We start from the raw sequence: 22,302 nt of genomic DNA on the forward strand, positions 1-22,302 counted from the left end.
AGAAATTGCAAGTAGATAAATAGGTACTGCTTCAGTGGGAAGGTAACAGCGTTCTGTGCGCCTTGGTGTTTAGTCATGCCGGCCACATGACCATGGAAACGTCTTCGGACAGCGCTGGCTCTTCGGCTTTGAAACGGAGATGAGCACCGCAACCCTAGAGTCGGATTCGACTGGCTTTTGAGCAAGGGTACCTTTACCTTTTTATTCTCCCCACCAACGCCACTTCTCAGAGTCAAGTCTGACCCCCCCCGTTAGGAAAAGGTGCCCCCCCCTTTAGTATACATACACATGAAAACTATAAATGGTAAAAAGAATAAATAAATGGCATCCTAGAAAAAGAATTCCCCTCTCGCAGAGGAGATACCTATTCTACCATGGCAACTTCTGACACAAATACAAAGAAGGAAGGGTGGGTCCCTTCGAAGTTACTTCTACTCATGTGCAGAGTTACTGGATCAACTGAAAAGACTTCTAGAATTGGATGGCCAAGGCTGGCATGGGGGGGGGGGAGTTAGCATCGGAGCACCTTTTGGGAGCCCAGGACGGGTGACAGCCCCCCCCAACTCACTGTGGTACCGTAGGAGTCATTATTTCTGTATTTAAAACATTTATTAACCGCCTTTCTTCCTTAACTCCTGCCAACCTAGCAGTTCGAAAGCAAGAAACTGCAAGTAGATAAATAGGTACTGCTTCGATGGGAAGGTAACAGGGTTCCGTGTGCCTCAGCGTTTAGTCATGCCGGCCACGTGACCACGGAGAAGTCTTCGGACAGCGCTGGCTCTTCGGCTTGGAAACGGAGAAGAGCACCGCAGCCCTAGAGTCGGATTTGACTGGCTTTCGAGCAAGGGAACCTTTACCTTTCTTCCTTATGGAGATCAGGGTGGCTTACAGCAACGTTACCTTACCTCCCGTCTCGCGTGAACGGCCTCCCTGAAGGGATTAGGCCCGCCTCCTGAGGCAGAGGTACAGCCCCCGCAGAGGCAAGGCAAATGCCCACTGCAGTTTCACAGTTCTCATTTGCCGGCGGCCCTCGTGCGAATCCCTAGCAAGACTTCCTCCACTGCGGCTTGATGCGTTGCCTGAACTGACAAAGCCTCGTCGCGCCCTCCCCACATGTGTCTCAGGTGCTCCCCCGAGTTATCTTTCAACAGGGAGCTGGTTTCGTGATCTTGGACCGATCAAAACTCTTAGTTGTGCTGCCACCCTCGGCTTTGGGGTTTTCCAATATGATATCAGCAGCTTGCTTTCATTGTTCAGAAGGGGGGAAGGGGGATGAGGGGCGTGCGACCGTCAGGTGAGGGAGAGGGAAGCGGACAGGAAGGGCCACAATGACCTGATCAGCGGCAGCCCCAATTTCAGTGTACTTTGTGTATGTACACGAGCCACCTTCGAAAGCTGTGTAAAAAAGAGAAGGCGGGATAAACTGTATCTTATTTGGGTGCTGTTTTTACAATATGCCCATAAGTCTTCTTAGAGACCAAATAGTGAAAAGACAGCAGTAATGTACACTTTATTTAATTCATTTATACCCCACCTTTCTCCCCAATGGGGGCCTATAGTGGCTTACAGCATTCTCTATAGTGGTTTACATCATTCTGAGAGCCAGCGTGGTATAGTGGTTAACAGTGGCCGATTCCCCACTCCTCCACATGAAGCCAACTGGGTGACCTTGGGCCAGTCCCAGTTCTCTCAGAGCTGTTCTCTCAAGGACAGTTCTCAAGAGAGCTCTCTCAGCACTACCTACCTCACAGGGTGTCTGTTGTGGGGAGAGGAAGGGAAGGTAATCGTAAGCTGCTCTGAGACTCCTTCAGGTAGTGAAGGGTGGGGTATAAACACCAACTCTTCTTCTTCTTCTCTCCTCCGTTTTATCCTCACAACAACCCTGTGAGGTAGGTGAGAGTGTGACTGACCCAAGGCTACCCAGTGAGCTTCCAGTCCCTGAGCGGAGATTTGAATCTGGGTCTCTCAGATACTGCTCTGACATTCTTAACCACTACACCATACTGACTCTCTCTCTCTCTTCCCCCCTCCCATTTTTTCCCATGGTGAGGCACATACAGCCCCCGTTTTACCTTCCCAACAGCTCTGTGGGGAAGTAACTAGCCCAAAAGTCACACTGTGAGTGTCACAGCCAAATGGAGATTTGAACCCAGGGCTCCTAAGTTCCTAAGTTCAAAACCAGACGTGATGTTGTCCACCATGAGGACACTACTGCTGTTTTAAATGCTGCGAAGACCCAATCCTGATTGGACCCACAGTTTTGCAGGCTGAGGGGGGATCCTGTCCTTCCCCCACAACTGATCCAATGCCAAAATGACTGCCTCCCCCATGTCTGTCCCAGAATATGAAAAGGTGGAGCACCTTCCCTGTGAGGAAAGGCTGAAGAATCTGGAGTGTCTCAGTTTACAAAAGAGACGACTAAGGGGGGTGGGGGGACAGGGAAGAGGTTTATAAAATGATGCATGAAGTGGAAAGAGTTGACAAAGCAAAATTTTTCTCTCCCAAAATACTAGAACTCCAGGGCATCCAATGAAGCTGATGGGCAGTAGGTTCAGGAGGGACAGAAGGAAATACTACTTTACACAGTGAGTGATTAAAATGTGGAATTTGCTGCCAGAGGATGTCGTGATGGCCACAGGAATAAACAGCTTTAAACGTGGATTAGATAGATTCATAGAGGATAGTTCTATCAATGGCTATTAGCCATGGTGACTGAGGGGAGCCTCCATGTTCAGAGGCACTAATCCTCTGAATCCCAGAGCCAGGAGGCAACATCAGGGGAAGGCCTGAGTCACTCTGCCCTGTTGTTGGCTGTCCAGAGGAACCGGCCGGCCACTGTGTGAGACAGGATGTTGGACTAGATGGACCATTAGCCTGATCCAGCAGGGCTTGTCTTATGTGCTAGGAGGGAAACAGGAGTGCTGTGCACCTGATCAGGGTTGAGCTCTCCAGCAACGGCATTCTCACGGTGGCCATGAGGACACTGTCACGTCTAGCTTGGCCCTGGGTCTGCCAACTCAAACCACAACACTGCACCGGCTCTCACCAGAATTCATCTCACTCACGGTTCAGCTTTTCCGACGATCCCAGTTCACACGACAGTGGTCAAAATAAACGTATTGCAATCCAGATTCATCTGAAATAAGAAAAAGAGCCAGATTAAGGAAGACTTTGTGCTGCAGGCTGGCAAACGAAGGCAAGTTGGCTCAGGCCTGACTTAAACCTGAGTTTGGGATAGCCAAAAATGGCTTGCTGGGCAGCGATTCATGGTATTCAAAACAGATTGGCAGGGAGGGTGTTGGGAGCTCAGAGGTACACCTCCTGCTTTGCATGCAGAGGATTTTTTCCCCTTTTTTGGTACTTTTGCATTTTTTGCGTGTGCGCCCGTGCCTCTGGCAACTCCTACTGGGGCATGGAGGGCATTCAGAGAAGTGGCTTAATAGCCATTCCGGCCAGGCGGTGGCAGTGTTGCGCTGCAACTGAGAAAGCGGACAACATCAAGCCACGCAGAGGGAGAATGCTGTTGGAACACGTCTGAAGCTTACAGCTGGATAAACTCCCCGTCGGCTGCGAAATGTGTGCGATTTAAAGATATATGTTGTCCTCCCTTACCCCTATTATTGTTAGTCCCTTGTGAATACGTAACTGTAAATCGCTCAGAGCCAGCAGCTATGCAAGGATTGAGCGATTAATAAATCGAAAGATTATTATTATTATTATTAGCCTGTCTCTGCCTCCTGGCCCTGGTGTTCTTTGGCGATCTCCCACCCAAAGACCTGCCAGTGTCAAGCTGGAGCTGACTTACGGTGGGGTTTCCGAGGCAAGAGACTAACAGAGGTGGTTTGGCCGTCGCCTGCCTCTGCCTGGATTTCCTTGGGGGGGTCTCCCATCCAAATAGTGACCAGGGCAGACCCTGCTTAGCTTCTGAGATCTGACAAGACCGGGCTAGCACCTCTCCATCTAAAAAGGATCTCATGTAGCAGGAGACCCACTCGTGCCTGAGATCTCAGAGAGCCACTTTCAACCAGGATAGTAGTAGTAGTAGTAGTAGGAGTAGGAGATTGGATTTATACCCCGCCCTTCACTACCCAAAGGAGTCTCAGAGCGGTTTACAAACTCCTTTCCCTTTCCCTCCCCACCACAGGTGGGGCTGAGAGAACTCTTGACAGAAACTGCCCCTTTTCAAGAACAGCTGTGCCAGAACTACGGCTTGCCCAAGGTCATCCAGCCAGGTGCAAGTGGGGAATCACACCCGGGTCTCCCAGATTAGAGTCTGCGCACTTAACCACCACACCAAACAAAGGTGGACAGATGAATGAGTCCAACTCTGGGTTAAGGCAGATTCACACCGACTGTACAATACAAAAAGGAACTATGCTTGAGTTTCACGGGAAGAGGTCCAACTATCAAACGGGGTCATGAAAGCTCTCCCACTAGTTCTAAACTTGCAAATGTCTGGGAAGGATTACAGAAAACACAGTGGACAGTAGCCGATACAAACTAAATGGGTACCAGGTTACAGATCTCATGCGTACCAGACAACAGAGAGGATGTAAACATGGATGGAGAATGTAACGTTTTCAGAAATTCTGTCCCCCCACACAAGGAACCTGCAAGGGCTTTTCTGTATATGTGGTGAGAGGGTTAAACAAGGCCAAGATACCTGGAATCATATGTGGTGCTCAACAGGGTACAGGTTCGTTCAGTTGTTAAAGATGTAACTTTTTTTATTGCTAACAGATTATCGCTAACCTTAGGAAAATTCTTGTTTACTCTTTAAAGAGAGAATCTGTCCCCAAATTCTGTAATATTGATGTTTTAATGTCTGCTTCTCTATATATTTGGTAATATATTTGATCCTGTTGTACGTAACAATTCACATTACTTGGCAAACCTGATGAATTTATATTTTCCCTCACCCCCTTTTCCCTTCTGTATCCCACCTTTTTTGGGAGAAAAGAATAATTAAAAAAACAAAAGCAAAGAGGGTACAGGTTAGGAATGCTACGTGCCTTATAGTGATCTATAGTTGCAAACGCAAGCCCAGGGTCTGGAGAAAGATAACAGCTTGCTTGCACCTGCTCTCAGGGATAAATCCTAGGTTGATGTGAGAAAAGAATTTGGGACCTATGTAGAGTACTGTATGCATATCCGTACTGAAGATACTATATAAACTGCTTTGGAATTCGGTCCAGATAGGAACTTTCGGGATTCAGGGAAATCTCTCTCTCTCCTGGAGACTGCTTGCCTATATTTTTCTTCTTTTGTTCTTTGCTAGATTAAGAACATCTGGAGCTGCAGTGGCTCAAGTGGTTAAGACGCTGAACTGCAGGCTGTGGAAGGTCAGTAGTTCAGCAGTTCGAGACCCGGGTGCCGCATGATGGAGTGAGCTCCCGTCTCTAGTTCCAGTTCCTGCCAACCTAACAGTTCGAAAGCAAGAAATTGCAAGTAGATAAATAGGGACCACGGAAACGTCTTCAGACAGCGCTGGCTCTTCGGCTCGGAAACAGGGATGAGCACCGCAACCCCTAGAGTCGGATTCGACTGGCTTTCGAGCAAGGGAACCTTTACCTTTACCTAGATTAAGAACAAAGGTATTCTCTCTGGGCCTCCAAGAGCTGCCTGTTTTTTCCTTGACACTTAATCCCAAGGAAAAGTAAACAAGATCGCAGCCTAAAGATATCTTGTTCACATTATGGCTGCAGTAACCAATAACAGCTGCCAAAAGGAAATGGTGGAAACCACAGATGCGGCTGATGAGGCCCAGAGGCCCACCAACTGAATGATTCGTTTCTCGGAGCAAAACAAAACTTTAACGTCTTCCTTACCACAGCGGTGTTTATTTCTTCCACAGAGAGTTCTTGAGGTGCAGTGACAAAAGCTGAAACTGACAAAACAAGATGGTTGATCTCAAAAGGAGGAAGCCGTGTGGGGAACTACAATGACATTGGCAGAATGGTGCTTCACGGACTACTTGTGCTCTGTGGGATGCTTTTAGGCCCCCCCCCCCCTCCGTTAAATGAGAGAGAGGAAAGCAGCAAGTTCGGGCACACTAAGGATTTTTGTAGAGTTTTCACTCTTTTATTCAGATTCTAGGCTGGTAGCACCTTAAAGAAAATTCTCCAAGGTATAAAGCTTTTGCGAGTTACAGCTCAATTTGCAAGGTACAAATATGGATGGAAATGAAGATCTATCAGTTACCCGAACCCTCCCATCTTCTGACTGGAATATAAGGGCAGATGGATCTTCATGTATCTGATGAAGTGAGCTTTGACTCATGAAAGCTTACACCCTGGAAAACCGTGTGGGTCTTTGAGGCGCTACTGGACTTGAATTTCTGCTCTCCTACTACAGCCTAACATGACTACACACCTAAAACACTCTTTGACTAGATATTTTTTTAAAGAATTGCCTAGAGCAGTCGAACAATGTGAATTTATTTTGTGAATCACTTTGCAGCTTGCTCTTCCACTTGGGAAAGAAGCAGAGGAAATTCTGTTGGGAGCAAGGTAGAGGGGAGTTCCACCCAAAGCCCCTTCCCAATGCAATGCTCCTCCCTGTATCTGGCAGATTTTTGTACAAAACGATCAGACGAACCCATGCCGACGCCTTCTCACGGGTCGTGGAGAACAATCTGGGAAGGAGAAAGACCTTTGCCTGCAGAAAGTCCCAGGTTCAAACCTCGGCATCTCCAGTGATATGAAAGACCTCCACCTGAGACCTTGAAGAACCACTGGCAATCAAAGTAGACGGCACTGACCTTGACAGGCCAATAGTCCAGTTTGGTATAGGGCAACTCCCTGAGGGAGGAGACTTCTGCACAGGTGGCACATGACACAGCGGATGGAACCATCTACAACATGCGGCAGCCTAGTCAGTCCACACCAGGAGGGATAAGCTTCCGTGACATCCATATGGGCTGGTAATGTCTACATGACCCCCTCCCCTCACATGGAGCTACCAAATATCGAATCAGACTCTTGGTCCATCAAGGTCAATACTGCAGAGTCAGACCTGCAGTGACCCTCCAAGGTCTTGGGCAGAGGTCTTCGCATCAGCGACGACTATCTCCTTTTAACAGAGGATGCCAGGGATTGAAGCTGGGACCTTCTGCCTACAAAGAAGAGGCTCTTCCACGGAGCCACGACCTCCCCCCCTCATCTCCTCAGGCTTTGAAAAAGCTCTTTGCTAACAAGAACAAAGGTGTGTGTGTGTGATTAGACTGACCTAGATACCACCAGCAGTGTACAGTTGTATCTCTGGGTCTACAAAAATAAAAGCCACAGGTATGATATCTAAGCCTGGGTCACTAACTGCGCTGATCCTTCCGATGTTAAATTCTCTGGTCTTGATCAAGCTCATGAATGTTTACCTTCAACAAAACCTCTTGGAGCCCCAAATTATTATTATTATTATTATTATTATTATTATTATTATTAATAACAATGGGGTTTTTTGCCGTGTGTGTGTGTGTGTGCACCTGGAAGTCATGGCGACCTCTGGTGACTGACGCCTACTGGGGGCCTGGAGGATATTCAGAGAGGTGGCTGAATAAAGCCTCTGGTATTCCAAGGACCTCTCCTGTCCAGGTACTGGCCAGAGTCAACCCTGCTTAGCTTCCGAGATCTGACAAGATTGAGCTCGCCTGGACTATCCAGCTCAGGGCGAGCCCCAAATTATTTTTAAGAAGCCGACATTAACATAACTGCCAAAACAACACAAAATAGCTATTGCATTATTAAGCAAAAGTTTCCTCCCACAATGGGATCATTTAGACACCCACTACCTTGGATGTTCAGTGGTTCACTCCCCCATTCACATTTATTTTGTGTGTCAGTAGGGAGCCCAGTAGGGAGCTGCGGTGGCTCAAGTGGTTAAGACACTGAACTGAGGGCTGTGGAAGGTCAGTAGTTCAGCAGTTCGAGACCCAGGTGCCTCATGACGGGAGTGAGCTCCCATCTCTAGTTCCAGCTCCTGCCAACCTAGCAGTTCGAAAGCAAGAAATTGCAAGTAGATAAATAGGTACCACTTCGGTGGGAAGGTGACAGCGTTCCGGGCGCCTTGGTGTTTAGTCATGCCGGCCACATGACCACGGAAACGTCTTCGGACAGCGCTGGCTCTTCAGCTTTGAAATGGAGATGAGCACCGCAACCCTAGAGTCGGACTCGACTGGCTTTCGAGCAAGGGAACCTTTACCTTTATGGCACATATGAGCCATGTTATTTTATATTGCGTTTTAATATGGTTTTGATTGCATTGTATTTTGTACTGTTGGAACCCGCCCTGAGCCCGGTTAAGGGGAGGGCGGGATATAAATCCAAATAAATATATAAATAAATAAAATTTTGAACTCCTTTGGGATCAGTCTTTGACCACAAGTGAATAAGCATCCATTCCTACTGCATCATCCCCAAGTAGATTCTACAATAATTATGAAGACCAGTGTGTGTGTGTGGGGGGAATCTCGCCTTGTGTTTTTAATCACATTTCTGTGCATTCTCACCTGTGTGCGTGCTTTCATGTTCTGCAAGGTGGGAACGTCGGCTGAAGCTTTCCGAACACTTAGAACATTCGTAGGGTTTCTTTCCCGTATGGGCGGCCTTGTGCGTAATAAGTGATTTTTTCCAGCTGAAACTTTTCCCGCACTCTGAGCATTTATATGGTTTTTCTCCTGTGTGAGTCCTCTTGTGCACAATGAGGGCGACTTTTTGATTAAAGCTTTTCCCACACTCGAAGCACTCGTAGGGTTTCTCGCCTGTATGGATGATCTCGTGTCTAGCAAGGTGATCTTTCTTATGGAAGCATTTCCCACACTCGGAGCATGCATATGGCTTCTCTCCCGTGTGGATTCTCATGTGGTTAATCAGACCAACTTTCCAGTTGAACCCTTTCCCACACACAGAGCACTGGTATGGCTTCTCTCCTGTGTGGGTTCTCCTGTGCGTCATCAGGCGATCTTTTTTATAGAAGCTTTTCCCACAATCAGAGCACTCATAAGGTTTCTCTCCCGTATGCGTCCTCAGATGCGCAACGTAGTTTGCTTTCACGCTGTAGCTTTTCCCACACTCGGAACATTCGTACGGTTTCTCTCCAGTGTGGGTTCTTTGGTGTGCGAGAAGGGACGACTTTGCATGGAAGGTTTTCCTGCACTCAGGGCATTCGTACGGCTTCTCTCCAGTGTGAATTCTCTTGTGCTGGATGAGGATCCACTTGCCACTGAATTGCTTCCCGCACTCGGAGCAGGCATATGGTTTCTCACCTGTGTGAGTCCTCATGTGCACAGCGAGAGCAGACGTCCAGCTGAAGTTTTTGCCACAGACCACACATTCGTGCAGAGTCTGTTCTCCCGTGTGCTTGCGCTTGTGCATAATGAGGGAACGTTTCCAGTGAAAGCTTTGGCCGCACTCAGAGCACGTATGTGGTCTTTCCCCTGTGTGGGTTTTCTCGTGTCTCAAAAGATAAGAAGAGCAAGAGAAGCCTTTCCCACACTGAGCACACTGATAGGGCCTCTCTCCGGTGTGGATTCTCTTGTGTACATCAAGGTAGGACTTCAGAATAAAGCGTTTGCCGCAGTCCAAACATTCGTATGGTTTCTCTCCAGTGTGCGTTCTCCGATGTGTGATGAGGCCCGAAATTTGTTTAAAGCTTTTATCGCACTCGGAGCACTCATATGGCTTCTCTCCTGTATGGGTTCTTTTATGCGTAACCAGAGTTGCACCGTGATTGAAGCCTTTCCCACACACGGGGCAGACATAAGGCTTCTCTCCTGTATGGATTCTCCGGTGTGTGATAAGGTAGTCTTTGCGGCCAAAGCTTTTCCCACATTCGGGGCATTCGTACGATTTCACGGCAGCACCCCTGGCATGAGTCTTCTTATGTCTCCTAAACGATGCGGTGTAACTGAAGCATTTCCCACATTCGGCGCACTGGTACGGCTTTTCAGACGTATGGCTCTGCTTGTGTATGTTAAGGGTTCCTTTCTCGCGGAAGCTTTTCCCGCAAACGGAGCACATGTAGGGCTTCTCTTCTGAATGGGTTCGCATGTGGACATTAAGAGCAGACTTCACCGTGAAATTTTTCCCACAGTCCGAGCACTCGTACGGCTTCTCTCCTGTGTGGATTCGCTTGTGGACCGCGAGGTGTGGCTTCCGATTGAAGCTCTTCCCACAGTCCGAGCACTTGTAGAGCTTCTCTCCCGTGTGGATTCTCTCGTGCAAAATGAGGGACCCTCTGCGGAAGAAGCTTTTCCCACACTCGGAGCACGCGTACGGCCTCTCTCCCGTGTGGATTCTCTGGTGCTGCGCAACATATGCTTTCTCACGAAAGCTCTTCCCACAGTCCAAGCACTGGTATGGTTTCTCATCGCTGTGGCTTCTCTCGTGGCTTACAAGATCGGACTGGTAAGAGAAACATTTGCCACACTGCGAGCAGATGTGCTTCTCCCCACCGTGACTCTTCTCATGCATAACCAACTGTGATCTCTTAGGGAAGCTCTCTTCACAGTGGGCGCATTTATATGGATTTTCTTTTGCCGTTTTCCCTTGCGAGGCTTGCTGGGACCTTTCCATTCCCTCCAAGTTTCCAGAAAACTCTTCTGTATTCGGACTCTGGAAGACTCCCCCTTCGTCTTTGTCCAATGACACTTCGCCTTCTTGGGACGGTTCTTCCTGAACGTGGCCATCACCTGCCAGAAGGAAGAGACAAATGTCATAAGCCAGAGGACACCTGCATCTAAAAGCAAAACAAAGGCCAGACTACATGGGGATCTGCCATCGGAACGGCTGATGAGCAATTTAGAGCAACTGAGGAGGGAGAGGCGTGATATAGATGGGAGACGCAGCACAAGGTAAAGTGGGGGTAAATTGCTGCCGGTTTCACTTCCTTACTGGTCGAGGCTTGGAAGGCGAAATAGCTTCTCGGCCAGGAAAGAATCCCTGCAATGGATGTTCCGGCCAGGCGGTGGCAGTGTGGCAATTGACATACAGGTCCTGAAGCCTGGCCAGCACGCAGCCGTGGGGAAAATGACGGAGCCAAGCCAGAAGACGTCGATACCGGGCAGTGACGGCGCGCGCAATTAAAAAGGAATATATGTTGTCTTCCCTATCTCCTACAAACATTGTTAGTCCCTTGTCTATATTGAGTAACTGTACATCGCTTTGAGCCCACTGGGGAAAGCGATTAATAAATGGAAAGTATTATTATTATTATTACTTAAAAATGCCCTGTCGGGACTGATTTTAGTTTCGGCCAGGGTGCAAAAACAGGCAGAACACAGCCTGGGGAGGGAGATCATACAGGAGTTCAGAAACTGGCTTGCACGGCTGGCCACCCTTTTTTTAAAGAGGCCTGGGGGAGCGAGGGAGTAGGGAGGAATATTGTCTCTGGCACCCAGGCAACGGAGGGCGATCCAGCAGCAGGCCAGACAGGAGAGGCTACTACACCCCGCAATCTGTCGCTGTGGGAAACCATCTCGAAAGGCCTCACTATGGAGTGGGCCCTCGGGGGGTGGGTTCAGTCTCCCACAGGGCCATGGTCCTGATCAATGTTCCCTCTAAGCTGTGGAGTCTTGTGAGCAAAAATTCCACTTTGTGAGCGACTGGCATCAAAATTGTGAGCGAGCGACTTGGCTACTGCATAAATTACGTTACTCTGGAGCCCTCCTTCATGAGCGAAGACAAAAATGTGTGAGCCGGAGGCTAAAAAACTGTGAGCTAGCTCACACTAACTCAGCTTAGAGGGAACACTGGTCCTGATCCACACAAGGCCCAACGGATGCTTAAGGCTCACTGGGGAGATCCAATCATGAACCCTCACAATGGGAACTAGGTAGTAAACTGCATAGGGAATACCATTTTTTGAATTATCAGCTATGTTTAAAAAAAAAAAAAAAAACAAGGTAGGAATTTCCACACCTTGCAAGTTAGGTAACTAGGACATCGGGGCCAAAGCTTTTCGCCTGCTGTCTCAGCTTCCTATGTGCAGGGAGCCAGTTTGGTGCAGTGGTTAGGAGCGCGGACTCTAATCTGGGAGAACCGGGTTTGATTCCCCACTCCTCGACATGCAGCTGCTGGTGTGACCTTGGGTCAATCACAAGTTCTTTTGGAGCTGTTCTCTCAAGGGCAGTTCTTCGGAGAGCTCTCTCAGCCCCACCAACCTCACAGGGTGTCTGTTGTGGGGAGGAGGAGGGAAAGGAGATTGTAAGATGCTCCCTTCTTAACATAGGGGAGCATCCCAAAACTCATACATGAAGCATCCTTATACTAAATCTGACCACGGGTCCATCAAAGTCAGCACTGTCTGCTCAGACTGGCAGTGGCACTCCAGGGTCTCAGGCGGAAGACTTCCACATCACCTACTACCTGGATTGAACCTGGGACCTTCTGCATGCCAGGCAGAGGCTCTGCAGCTGAGCCACTGCCCTTCCCACTGAGTCATATCCTGCCACCAGAAATCCACCCGATTCCCTAACGACTCTCCCATTTCATTCTGCCACAAAGGTAGAATGGGATCCTGAACTGGTGGCAAAGGAGCTACCTGCTAGTTTCCTGTTGCACTCCTCAGCTGGTTTGGTTTCCTCCTGGTTCTTTGCTCCATCTCGAATCCCGCAATTCCCTTCTGCATCAATGCCCTCGTTTCCTACTGACACGCCACATGGCTCCCCTTCGATGTCGCTCTCCCACACGTCACCTGCTGTAAGAAGCCCCCCCCCACAATGCCCGATGAGAACGCGAGAAAGAAACAAGAGCTGCAAACCAAACTATACGAAACGATGAAAGAGGACAAGAGTTTGACCTGCCTACGTTGTGGGGAAAGAGCGGTGCAGGCGTTAGAGCATTGGACCAGAGTTTGAACACCCCCTCAATTATGAGGTAATCTTATACGAATTATATTATATTCGATACCTTTAAGGATTGTTTGTATCTCACTTATGCTTGAAAAGATTATATTTTCCCAAACTTTTGATGATGTACAGTTAGAACTTGACTTGTTGATATTGTTCATATGTTTGATTTATTTGTAAATTGTTTTTTGACACAAATAAAAATGAAAAATTTTAATTAATAAATAAAAATTATGAGGTGACCTTGTTCTTTTTCAGCCTTACCTCACAGGAACACTTTTAGAGGTCCAGTGGCACCTTTAAGACCAACAAAGGTTTATTCAAAGTAAGAGCTTTCATGCGCATGCACACTTTAAAAAATGTATTTGAAAAAGTGTGCATGCCCAAGAAAGCTCATACCTTGGATAAACCTTTGTTGGCCTTAAAGGTGCCACTGGACTCTAAATTTGTTCTACTGCTTCAGGCCAACACGGAATTACCTCACAGAAAATTAGGCCTGCCGTGTGCCTTATTCTTATTGAGGTGGTAAAAGCATGTGTGTGTGTGGGTCATACTGCTGCAGCACTGATCACACGACCGATCACAACTTCAGTACAATACAGTGCCCCACACCTAGAAAACTAGCAGGGAGCAGAGGTCCGTGAGTGGCTATTAGCCACAAAGTATAGATGGAACACTGTTTCTGGGGCAATGATGCTCTGTGTACTTGGTGCTTGGGGGCGGGGGGGGGGCAACAGTGGGAAGGCTTCTGGAGTTCTGGCCCCGCTGGTGGACCTCCTGATGGACTGATCCAACATGGCTTCTCTTATGTTCTTAAAATGCTAGGTTACAAACCCTTCCCGCCAGACATGCCAAGTTTCCATCAGCAGTGATGTAACAGGTTTCCCAACAGACAGATACCGTTCAAACAACTGCTTTTTTTACAACCACCTTAACTGGAGCTAATGTCTCCACAGATCTTTAATTCACACTCCTTTCACACCAGGTATTTTCAAAACAGTACTGACACAGCCAGCACCCTGAGGAGAATCTGAAGCCCGTCCTCCTCCCCAATTGAAGGCCACCTTGGCACAAAGGGGTGGCACAGCCTACGTTCCCACATCTTCCTGCTTCCAGTTCTCAAAGAGCTGCCAGTCAGCTAAAGGCTATGCCATCCCCTCCACACTTCCGTGCTTCCAAGAAAGCCAGCATACTGCCGGGCTGTTTTCCCTTCTGAACTGCCTACACAAAGGCAGGCAACACCCTCACCACTGGCAGTACTGGCGTGGTCCTCCCTGATCCACCCAGTAACTCGCTATTGCTGGTTTTCACACTGGTTTTGGCAGTGAGCTCAGAGCAGCTTCCATGGGTCTCTATTCCCTCAGTTCATCTTTACAGCCACCCTGTGAGGTAGGAATGGCTGGGGAAGGGAAGGCTTGTCTGGTATCACCGATGGAATGTCACGGCCGAGCAGGGGTTTGAACCCCAAAATCTCCCCTTTCGTAGTCTAACACACTAACCACTGCACCACATTGGCTGGCTGTACCCTCCTCTTCAAGGGGGTGGTGGTGGAGAGATACAGTTCGAGGAATTTCAGACAGGCGATATATTCCGGAAGAGGAACAGTTCCCAAACGGTTTCTGGTCTGTCATTTCAGACAGAAACGTTTGAGAACTGGTTCCCTTCCGGAATATATTTGTCATTTCATACACAATCGCTTCTGTCCCGTTTAGGAAACGGGGCTGAAGCGTTTTACCTGTCAACCGCTTCCAAGTACTCCTCAGTTTCCTCTCCCGGTTCCGATGCGCTTTTTCCTGCCGTTTTTCACCCGCGCGGGCAATCTCCGGCCTTTTTTTTTAACCGTTTGCTTTATAGTGCTATATCAATCCCATTGGAATGCATGTTTTGTTATACTGCTATAGCGCTATAGCGCTCTAACGCGAATGTTTTTTTTTAAAAAAAAGCAGCCGGAGATCGCCTGCACGGGTGAAAGACGGGAAAAAGCGGTGCAGTCTGAAATGGCAAACTGCTTCAGATCCAGCTATTTACTGGAAGGGGAAAGCCCTGTGTGAAATGGCAGCCCTATACCGGTTCACTTCAAAACGGATCATTACCGGCTTGAAACCGGGTGAAACTGGGTAATGTGAAATTCCCCTTTGTTTATAATCTGACAGCAAATTCCATTGATTTCAAGGCCGTGAGCCACTTCCTGGATCCATAAGGGCACACATACACACACACACACACACACACACACAAGAAAAGAGCAGCCAATGGTATTTTAACAAACAGAATAAAAATGGATCTTCCTTGGCTTCTCTCCTTGACTTTGCAGAGGAAAAGAGCCCGAGAAACAGCAGCCCCAGTGATTTCATGGTTGAAAATTCAAACTGGAGGCTTTCTGCTTTTTTAGCTCAGCCTTGCCTCGACGCTAGCTCCTTCCCCTCCACGTCTATACACATCCAGTAACGGATACACACCCTCGATAGTCACGGAGGAAGCGATCTCCTGGGACATTTCTTCTTCGGACATGGGGACTTCCAGGTGAGCATCCTCTGCCGTGGTCTCTCTCACGCTCCTGTCACCTGGAGGACAGATCAAGATCGGTAGCCGTGTTATTCCATCTGTAGCAGCAGAAAAGAGCAAGAGTCCGGTAGTGCCTTCGAGACTGACAAAATACATGGCAGGGGAGGAGCTTTCGTGAGTCACAGCTCACTTCTTCAGACACAGCTAGAAACTAAAGCAACAGATATTTAATTATCTACTTTACTACAGCGGCAAGAATGCTATATGCCAAATACTGGAAGGCACAAGATGTACCAAAAAAGCAGGAATATATACAAAAACTGATGGAAACAGCGGAAAGTGATAAAATTGACTTTGTGGATCCTCTTATCAACAATACATTCCAGAACACATGGAGGCGCTTCTATAATTGGTACAATAGCGCAAATGATTGTAACCTAAAAATGTAATCCCTAGAGCAACGTATAGGTTAGAATATTGAGATAGCAGGTACAGGTGTTGGCTTTAAGATACAAAAATGTGAGCTCATAGAAAATAATGATACGTTATACTGTATTAGATAGAGAATATCTAAGAGGCAATTATTGGAAACTTAAGCATTTGATACCCCCGTTTGTGTTATATGTGTGTACGTTTGGTTTGTTATGAAAAAACAAATGAAATTCTACCCTTTGAGGGCAGATTTTTATTTTTTTAAAAAAGAAACTGGTTGTGTCTGAAGAAGCGAGCCGTGCCTCACGAAAGCTCCTCCCCTGCCACATATTTTGCTAGTCTTTACGGTGCTACCGGACTCCTGCTCTTTTCTACTGGAAGACAGAGAAAAAGAAGCCTGAGGAGAGGTTCGGTCTCTCTTCCAGAAAGGAAGGAAACACCCCAAGGGCCACCAAGGAAAGAGGAACCCTTCCAGGGCCTACTGAGACTAGGTCAAAAAGGCCCCCACAATCCCTATCAATGTGGGGGGGGGCATTTTGGCCTCCATGTTCTTGTGATTGAAAAGCTGAGGACAAAGCATCTGGAAAGGAGTGATGGCATCCAAACTGTTTCCATGCTTTCTTGTGGAACTGCAGCTCGTTAATTCTGTCACAAACTTATTACTAGAGATGATACCTGATCCCAGGTTTGGGCCGCAAAGCATTTCCACAGATGCACAAAAAGAAAATCTCCTGCCGCTTCCCCGGCCCTTGACCCTGGTTCAGAAATCTACGGAAGGATCCGGTAGAGGCGTTACAAGCACAAATGGAACATGCGCCGAATCGGGGTGCTGGACACCAGAAAGGGTAGCTGTGTTAGTCTACTGTGGCAAAAGAAAGCAAAAGTCCAGTGGTATCGTAAAACACATTAAATGAATAAACACATGGAACACATGGAATTCACTGCCACAGGAAGTGGTGGCGGCTACAAGCATAGACGGCTTCAAAAGGGAATTAGATAAGCATCTGGAGCAGAGGTCCATCAGTGGCTATTAGCCACAAGGTATAGATAGGGGCTCTGGGGCAAGTGATGCTCTGTCATCTTGGTGCTTGGGGGGGGGGTCAACAGTGGGAGGGGCTTCTAGTGTCCTGGCCCCACTGGTGGACCTCCTGATGGCACTGGTATTTCTGGCCACTGTGTGACACAGAGTGTTGGACTGGATGGGCCTTTGGCCTGATCCAACATTGGCGTCTCTTATGTTCTTATGTTCTAAATTGAATAAATGCTTTGAGTCTTTAAGCCACTGAACTTCTGTTTTGTTTTGCTTAAAGCCAGCTGTAAGGGATGAGGGCTGAATGAGCCTATAATTTACTAAGACCTGATGATTGGGTCATAAGTTTGACAGGATCCATCCTTGGAGGAGGAAGGTAGCCTGGTGGAGGTAATTGCTGGCAGCTGCAAGCCTCGGTTATCTCAAGGGAGTGGCAGTAGCCCAGATCAGGAGATGCTGATTACCTTTCAGGAGGCACCAGAGACGCACCGGTCCAGGCCACTCGAAGCCATTCTGGAGGCTTTTCATGCGAGGAGAAGCCCTGTCATCTGTCATGTCAATCCAGGCCCATTTCTCATAAAGAGAAGCACAAGCTGAGAAGCTGCCTCACACAGGACTGGAGGATTACATAAGCAACTCTCCAAACTTCAGGCCACCCTCAGGAAGAGACTCAAGAAACATGTCCTAGGAACTGTACGGTGTCCTGTAAAGGAGGTATGAAGGAGTCTTACTCAGTGAGGTGGCGTTTCTGGCCTCCTTCTGTGGGGTATCCTTGAACTGAAGCTTATGCCAGGTGCCCAGGGGAGACTTCTCTGCCGGTGGCCTCCGCACCTGAAATGATAGAGAGAGTGAAAGAAACGGCTTCGATGTAATTTCCCCTCTGCTGCTTCACTTACTTACTTATGTTTATTAGCTTCTATGACCAAAGGTCTTAAGCTCAATTATAAAAGATGAATAGCTTCACTTTAATTTAGTAAACACACGTTATATATATTTTTTCCAATTAACGGCCGCTCCACATGTCTATCTTTTAATTCTTGCCTCACTGTTCTTATGAACCGTCACGGCTGAAAAACACACGCAAACATTTCAAACGGACGGACGAGGGGCCTCTCGGGAAACACCGCCGGGAGGACCGGCGACCCTTGTGCACGTGCCCAGAGCCCTGAACGCCGGGATGAAACGGTTCTCACCTCTCCCCCTTGCTGGTTCCGCAGGAAGTCCTCTGCCAGGGACACCGCCTGGTCGCAGTTGGCGGGGTCTTCTCCCTGGACGTAGCTCCGCATCTCCGGGGGCAGGACGGCCAAGAACTGCTCCAAGATCACCAGGTCCAACATCTGCAGCTTGGTGTGCTTCCCGGGCTTCAGCCACAGGTGGCAAAGCTCCCAGAGGCGTCTGCAGAGTTCAAGGGGCCCGTCAACTTCCTGGTAGCGGAGCTGGCGGAAGCTCCGGCGCTCCCCGGCGGAGATGGCCACGGGCCCATCTGGGAAATTTGGCCTCGCCCTCTCCCTGCATTCTCTCTTCGGCCTAGCCTGGAGGAGGCGGGGGCCTTTGCCCGCTTCGGGGTCTGCCGGGCGTTGCTCCCGTACAGGTGCCAAGTGAAGATCCGGGGCTGAAGGGACAGAGACACAGATGCCAAGAGTCAGGGAAACACCCTGGTGGCTTCTCTGCGCTGAAGTAGGAGTTGCCTATGCTGGAGAGAAATCCGAGGCTGCTGGGCCTTCGTTCCCAGCTGTGCCATCGCAGGCCGACTTAGCTACCTTGTTAGTAGTCAGACCCCTCCGGCAGATGGGTAGTTTGGCAGCCAGAGAGAAAAGAAGCCCAAACACCCCTCATATAAAATCGCCCCAAAAGTCCTATGTGCAGGGCACTGCCTGGCCTAGAAATTAAGAGAAGAGAGATTAGATCTATACCCCATCCTTCACTCGGAGTCCCAGAGTGGCATACAATCAGTGTTCCCTCTAAGCTGAGTTAGTGTGAGCTAGCTCACAGTTTTTTAGCCTCTGGCTCACACATTTTTGTCTTAGCTCAGAAAGGATGGCTCCAGAGCAAACCAGTTTATCCAGTAATCAAATTGCTTGCTCACAACTTTAATGCCAGTAGCTCACAGAGTAGAATTTTTGCTCACAGGACTCCATAGCTTAGAGGGAACATTGCTTACAATCTCCTTCTCTTCCTCTCCTTTGAAGAGACTGCAAGTAATGCACCCTTGCCAATTAAAACTGGGAGATGGTGTTGTGTCTTCTCAATTTATAAGCTGTTTTCTGGGGAGTCCCCAATAGGAAAGATACGCCCTTCCCTTTTCCACAGGGGACCTCATTTCGCACATCAAGTTTTCTATTACAAGGATCCACGACAGTGTTCCCTCTAAGCTGTGCATGTGAGTGGCTGCTCATTAACATAGGAAGCCCCCCTCAGCAGTTGCCTATTTTAAGATTACAGCAGTTCTGTTCTGCTAAGGATGTGAACTGCTCCGCTCAGTAAGGGGAAAAATTAGAGGGAACATCGATTCACGACTGGTATTCCTGAAGACTTCGGCTGAAACTTCAACATGTTCGCTTACCTGGGCTCACTGGGAGGGAATAGGAATGTTCCAGACCGACGACATCGCTCCCCGGAGATGGTGCTTCTACACCGCCGGACTTGGGCTTTGGCGGCTCAGGATCGGGGGGCTTTCGTCGGAGCAGGGGTCTTCTCTTTTTAGGGCCCTGTGGAGCAAATGTGTTTTGGAAAAGCACAGGTCAGCCGTGACTTGGAACTGCTTTAGTCAAACTCCACTGCGGTTAGCGTGCTCATCTCCAGCAACTATGCTTACCTAGGCGAAATCAAACGAGAATCTGAGATCATGACCTGAAGTGGGTTCGGTCAGAGTCTCAGACTAGGATCTGGGTGACCAGTGCTAGAATCCCCACTCATGCCGTGGAAGCTTACTGGGTGACCTTGGGCTAGTCACAAACAGATTTGGCCTAACCTACCTCACAGGGTTGCTGTGAGGAGGAATGGAGGAGAATGACGTGAGCTGCTTTGGGTCCCCACTGGGGAGAACTGCAAGGCATAAATAAAGTACATAAATGAACAAAATGATCAACTACAGTTAATTATGGTTTCCTGTGATGTACAAACTTGGGACGTCCCAGCTTAACCCTGGCTTATACCCTACCAAAATCTTTACTGCAATGCATGCTGGGATACCAGCTGGATCCCTACAGGGGTGGCAGGGGAAAGAGCTAAGGTGATGAAACATTCCTGGGGGCAAACCAGGAATTCGAGTGATCATTTGCAAACTAGACCCTAATTTCGCAAACTGATCACCGTTACAATAAAACAACAAGATGGGTCACCGTGTTAGTCTGTCTGTAGCAGTAGAAAAGAGCAAGAGTCCAGCAGCACCTTCAAGACTAACAAAATTGGTGGCAGGGGAGGAGCTTTCTGAAGAGGTGAGCTCTGACTCACCAAAGCTCCTCTCCTGCCACCAATTTTGTTAGTCTTTTAAGGTGCTCCTGGACTCTTGCTCTTTTCTACCGCTACAATAAAAGATGTGGGGTTTTTTGCATTATGGCAGATCTGAACCCATGGCTAACTGGGTGCAGCATGAACCGCCAACATCTCAAAAAACATTTAGATACCAACATGCCAACTCAAGGAGCTGCGGTGGCTCAAGTGGTTAAGACGCTGAACTGCAGGCTGTGGAAGGTCAGTAGTTCAGCAGTTCGAGACCCGGGTGCCGCATGACGGAGTGAGCTCCCATCTCTAGCTCCAGCTCCTGCCAACCTAGCAGCTCGAAAGCAAGAAATTGCAAGTAGATAAATAGGTACCACTTCGGTGGGAAGGTAACAGTGTTCCGTGCGCCTTGGTGTTTAGTCATGCCGGCCACATGACCACGGAAACGTCTTCGGACAGCGCTGGCTCTTCGGCTTTGAAACGGAGATGAGCACCGCAACCCTAGAGTCGGACTCGACTGGCTTTCGAGCAAGGGAACCTTTACCTTTATGCCAACTCAACAATATTAGTAACTCCAATGCCTAGCATTTGTATACCATCCTGCGGGGAGGACAAGATATAAATCAAATGAAATAAAAATAAATAAAATAAATATATTCCCCCTGGGATCTTATCACTCTTATTATCACTCCGTATTACCGAAGGGGGAACTGAGGCTCGGTGGCAGAGCCCCTGCCTGGCATGCAGAAGTCCCAGCTTCAACCCCCAGCATCTCTAGTTAGAAAGGATCACATGGAAAGGGATGGGAAAGACCTCCGCCTGGGACCCTGGAGAGCGGCTGCCAGTCCGAGCAGGCAGTACTGAGCTTGATGGACCGAGGGTCTGACTCAGCGTAAGGCAGCATCGTGGGTGCGATCCCTTCCCTGTTCTGTGGCCAAAAGAGTAACCTGCTTCTATTCCATGACTAACGTTTGTGGGAAATGCCAACATGCACTGGGTGGGGAGAGCGGACGAGGCCGACCTCGAGAGGCCAAGGGTCCGATGGAGGTCAAGGCAACTTCGTGACCTCATGTGAGGCCGAGAGAAATAGAGCTGCTTAGCCTAAGGCCGTCAAGCAGGTTTGTGGCTGAGATGAAATCCAAACCAGCGGCCTCCAGATCACAACTCTTAAACTGAAGCCCTCAAACTCTACATTTTAAAAATTTAGACAGCCCTTTGGGGGCCAGGAATAAAATGCAGTGAATTAAGCACATCAGAAAGAGTCCTGCAGGTTCAGACCAGGGGTCCATCTAGTCCAGCATCCTGTCTCACACAGTGGCCAGCCAGTTCCTCTGGAGGACCAACAGCAGGGCAGGGAGGCCGAGGCCTTCCCCTGATGTGGCCTCCCGGCTCTGAGATTCAGAAGATTAGTGCCTCGGAATGTGGAAGTTCCTCTCAGTCACCATGGCTAGCAGCCATTGAAAGACTTAACCTCTAAGAATATATCTAATCCCCATGGTAAAGCTGTTTATTCCTGTGGCCATCACTACATCCTCTGGCAGCAAATTCCACAATTTAATCGCTCTCTGTGTAAAGTAGTATTTCCTTTTTTCCATCCTGAACCTACTGCCTCTTAGGGAAAGGGAGGAATAAAAGCTCAACTGAATGAACAAGTACATTAAAAAATTTGCCTCTTCCAACAATGTCCATCTGTGATCCAGTGCTGGGATTGGATGCCCAGCCCCTCATCGGACCAAACTGATCTCGTGAAAGCATACTGCCTCCGGACAGGGAACTTCCATTAAGCCAGGGGTTCTGAACGTAGGGCCTGTGGGCACCGTGGGGCCCACTGACCCCTTTCCTGGTGCCCACCCAGTGTTTTTAGAAAGTGGGTGTGGCTTTTGCCCGGCACGGCTTCTGATTATCTTCGGTTATTTGATTGGTCGTGCAGATTTTTTAAAATGATGTCTTGGCTGCAGCTGCCACCACAGCACAAAGATCTTCACTGTGTGACTGTAGGTAAGCTGTGGCAGCCATTTTGTGTCTGGCTCCGCCTCCTTCAGTAGCCATTTTG

At 48.6% G+C, this 22,302-nt stretch overlaps 1 protein-coding gene across 1 annotated transcript in view; it reads right to left on the reverse strand.

Annotated features, from left to right (window-relative positions):
* The window catches only part of LOC107120690, a 190,185-nt gene that overhangs the window by 160,731 nt on the left and 7,152 nt on the right, over positions 1–22,302 (reverse strand). The window contains 6 exon segments of the mRNA XM_015423453.1: positions 8,504–10,684; positions 12,535–12,690; positions 15,301–15,405; positions 17,540–17,639; positions 18,002–18,420; positions 19,372–19,516. Of these exon segments, the coding sequence (XP_015278939.1) occupies positions 8,504–10,684; positions 12,535–12,690; positions 15,301–15,405; positions 17,540–17,639; positions 18,002–18,420; positions 19,372–19,516 (3,106 nt within the window).

Source organism: Gekko japonicus, unplaced genomic scaffold (genome assembly GCF_001447785.1).
Source record: "Gekko japonicus isolate JY-2015 unplaced genomic scaffold, Gekko_japonicus_V1.1 scaffold2249, whole genome shotgun sequence".
In the NCBI taxonomy this organism is placed as follows: Eukaryota; Metazoa; Chordata; class Lepidosauria; order Squamata; family Gekkonidae; genus Gekko; species Gekko japonicus.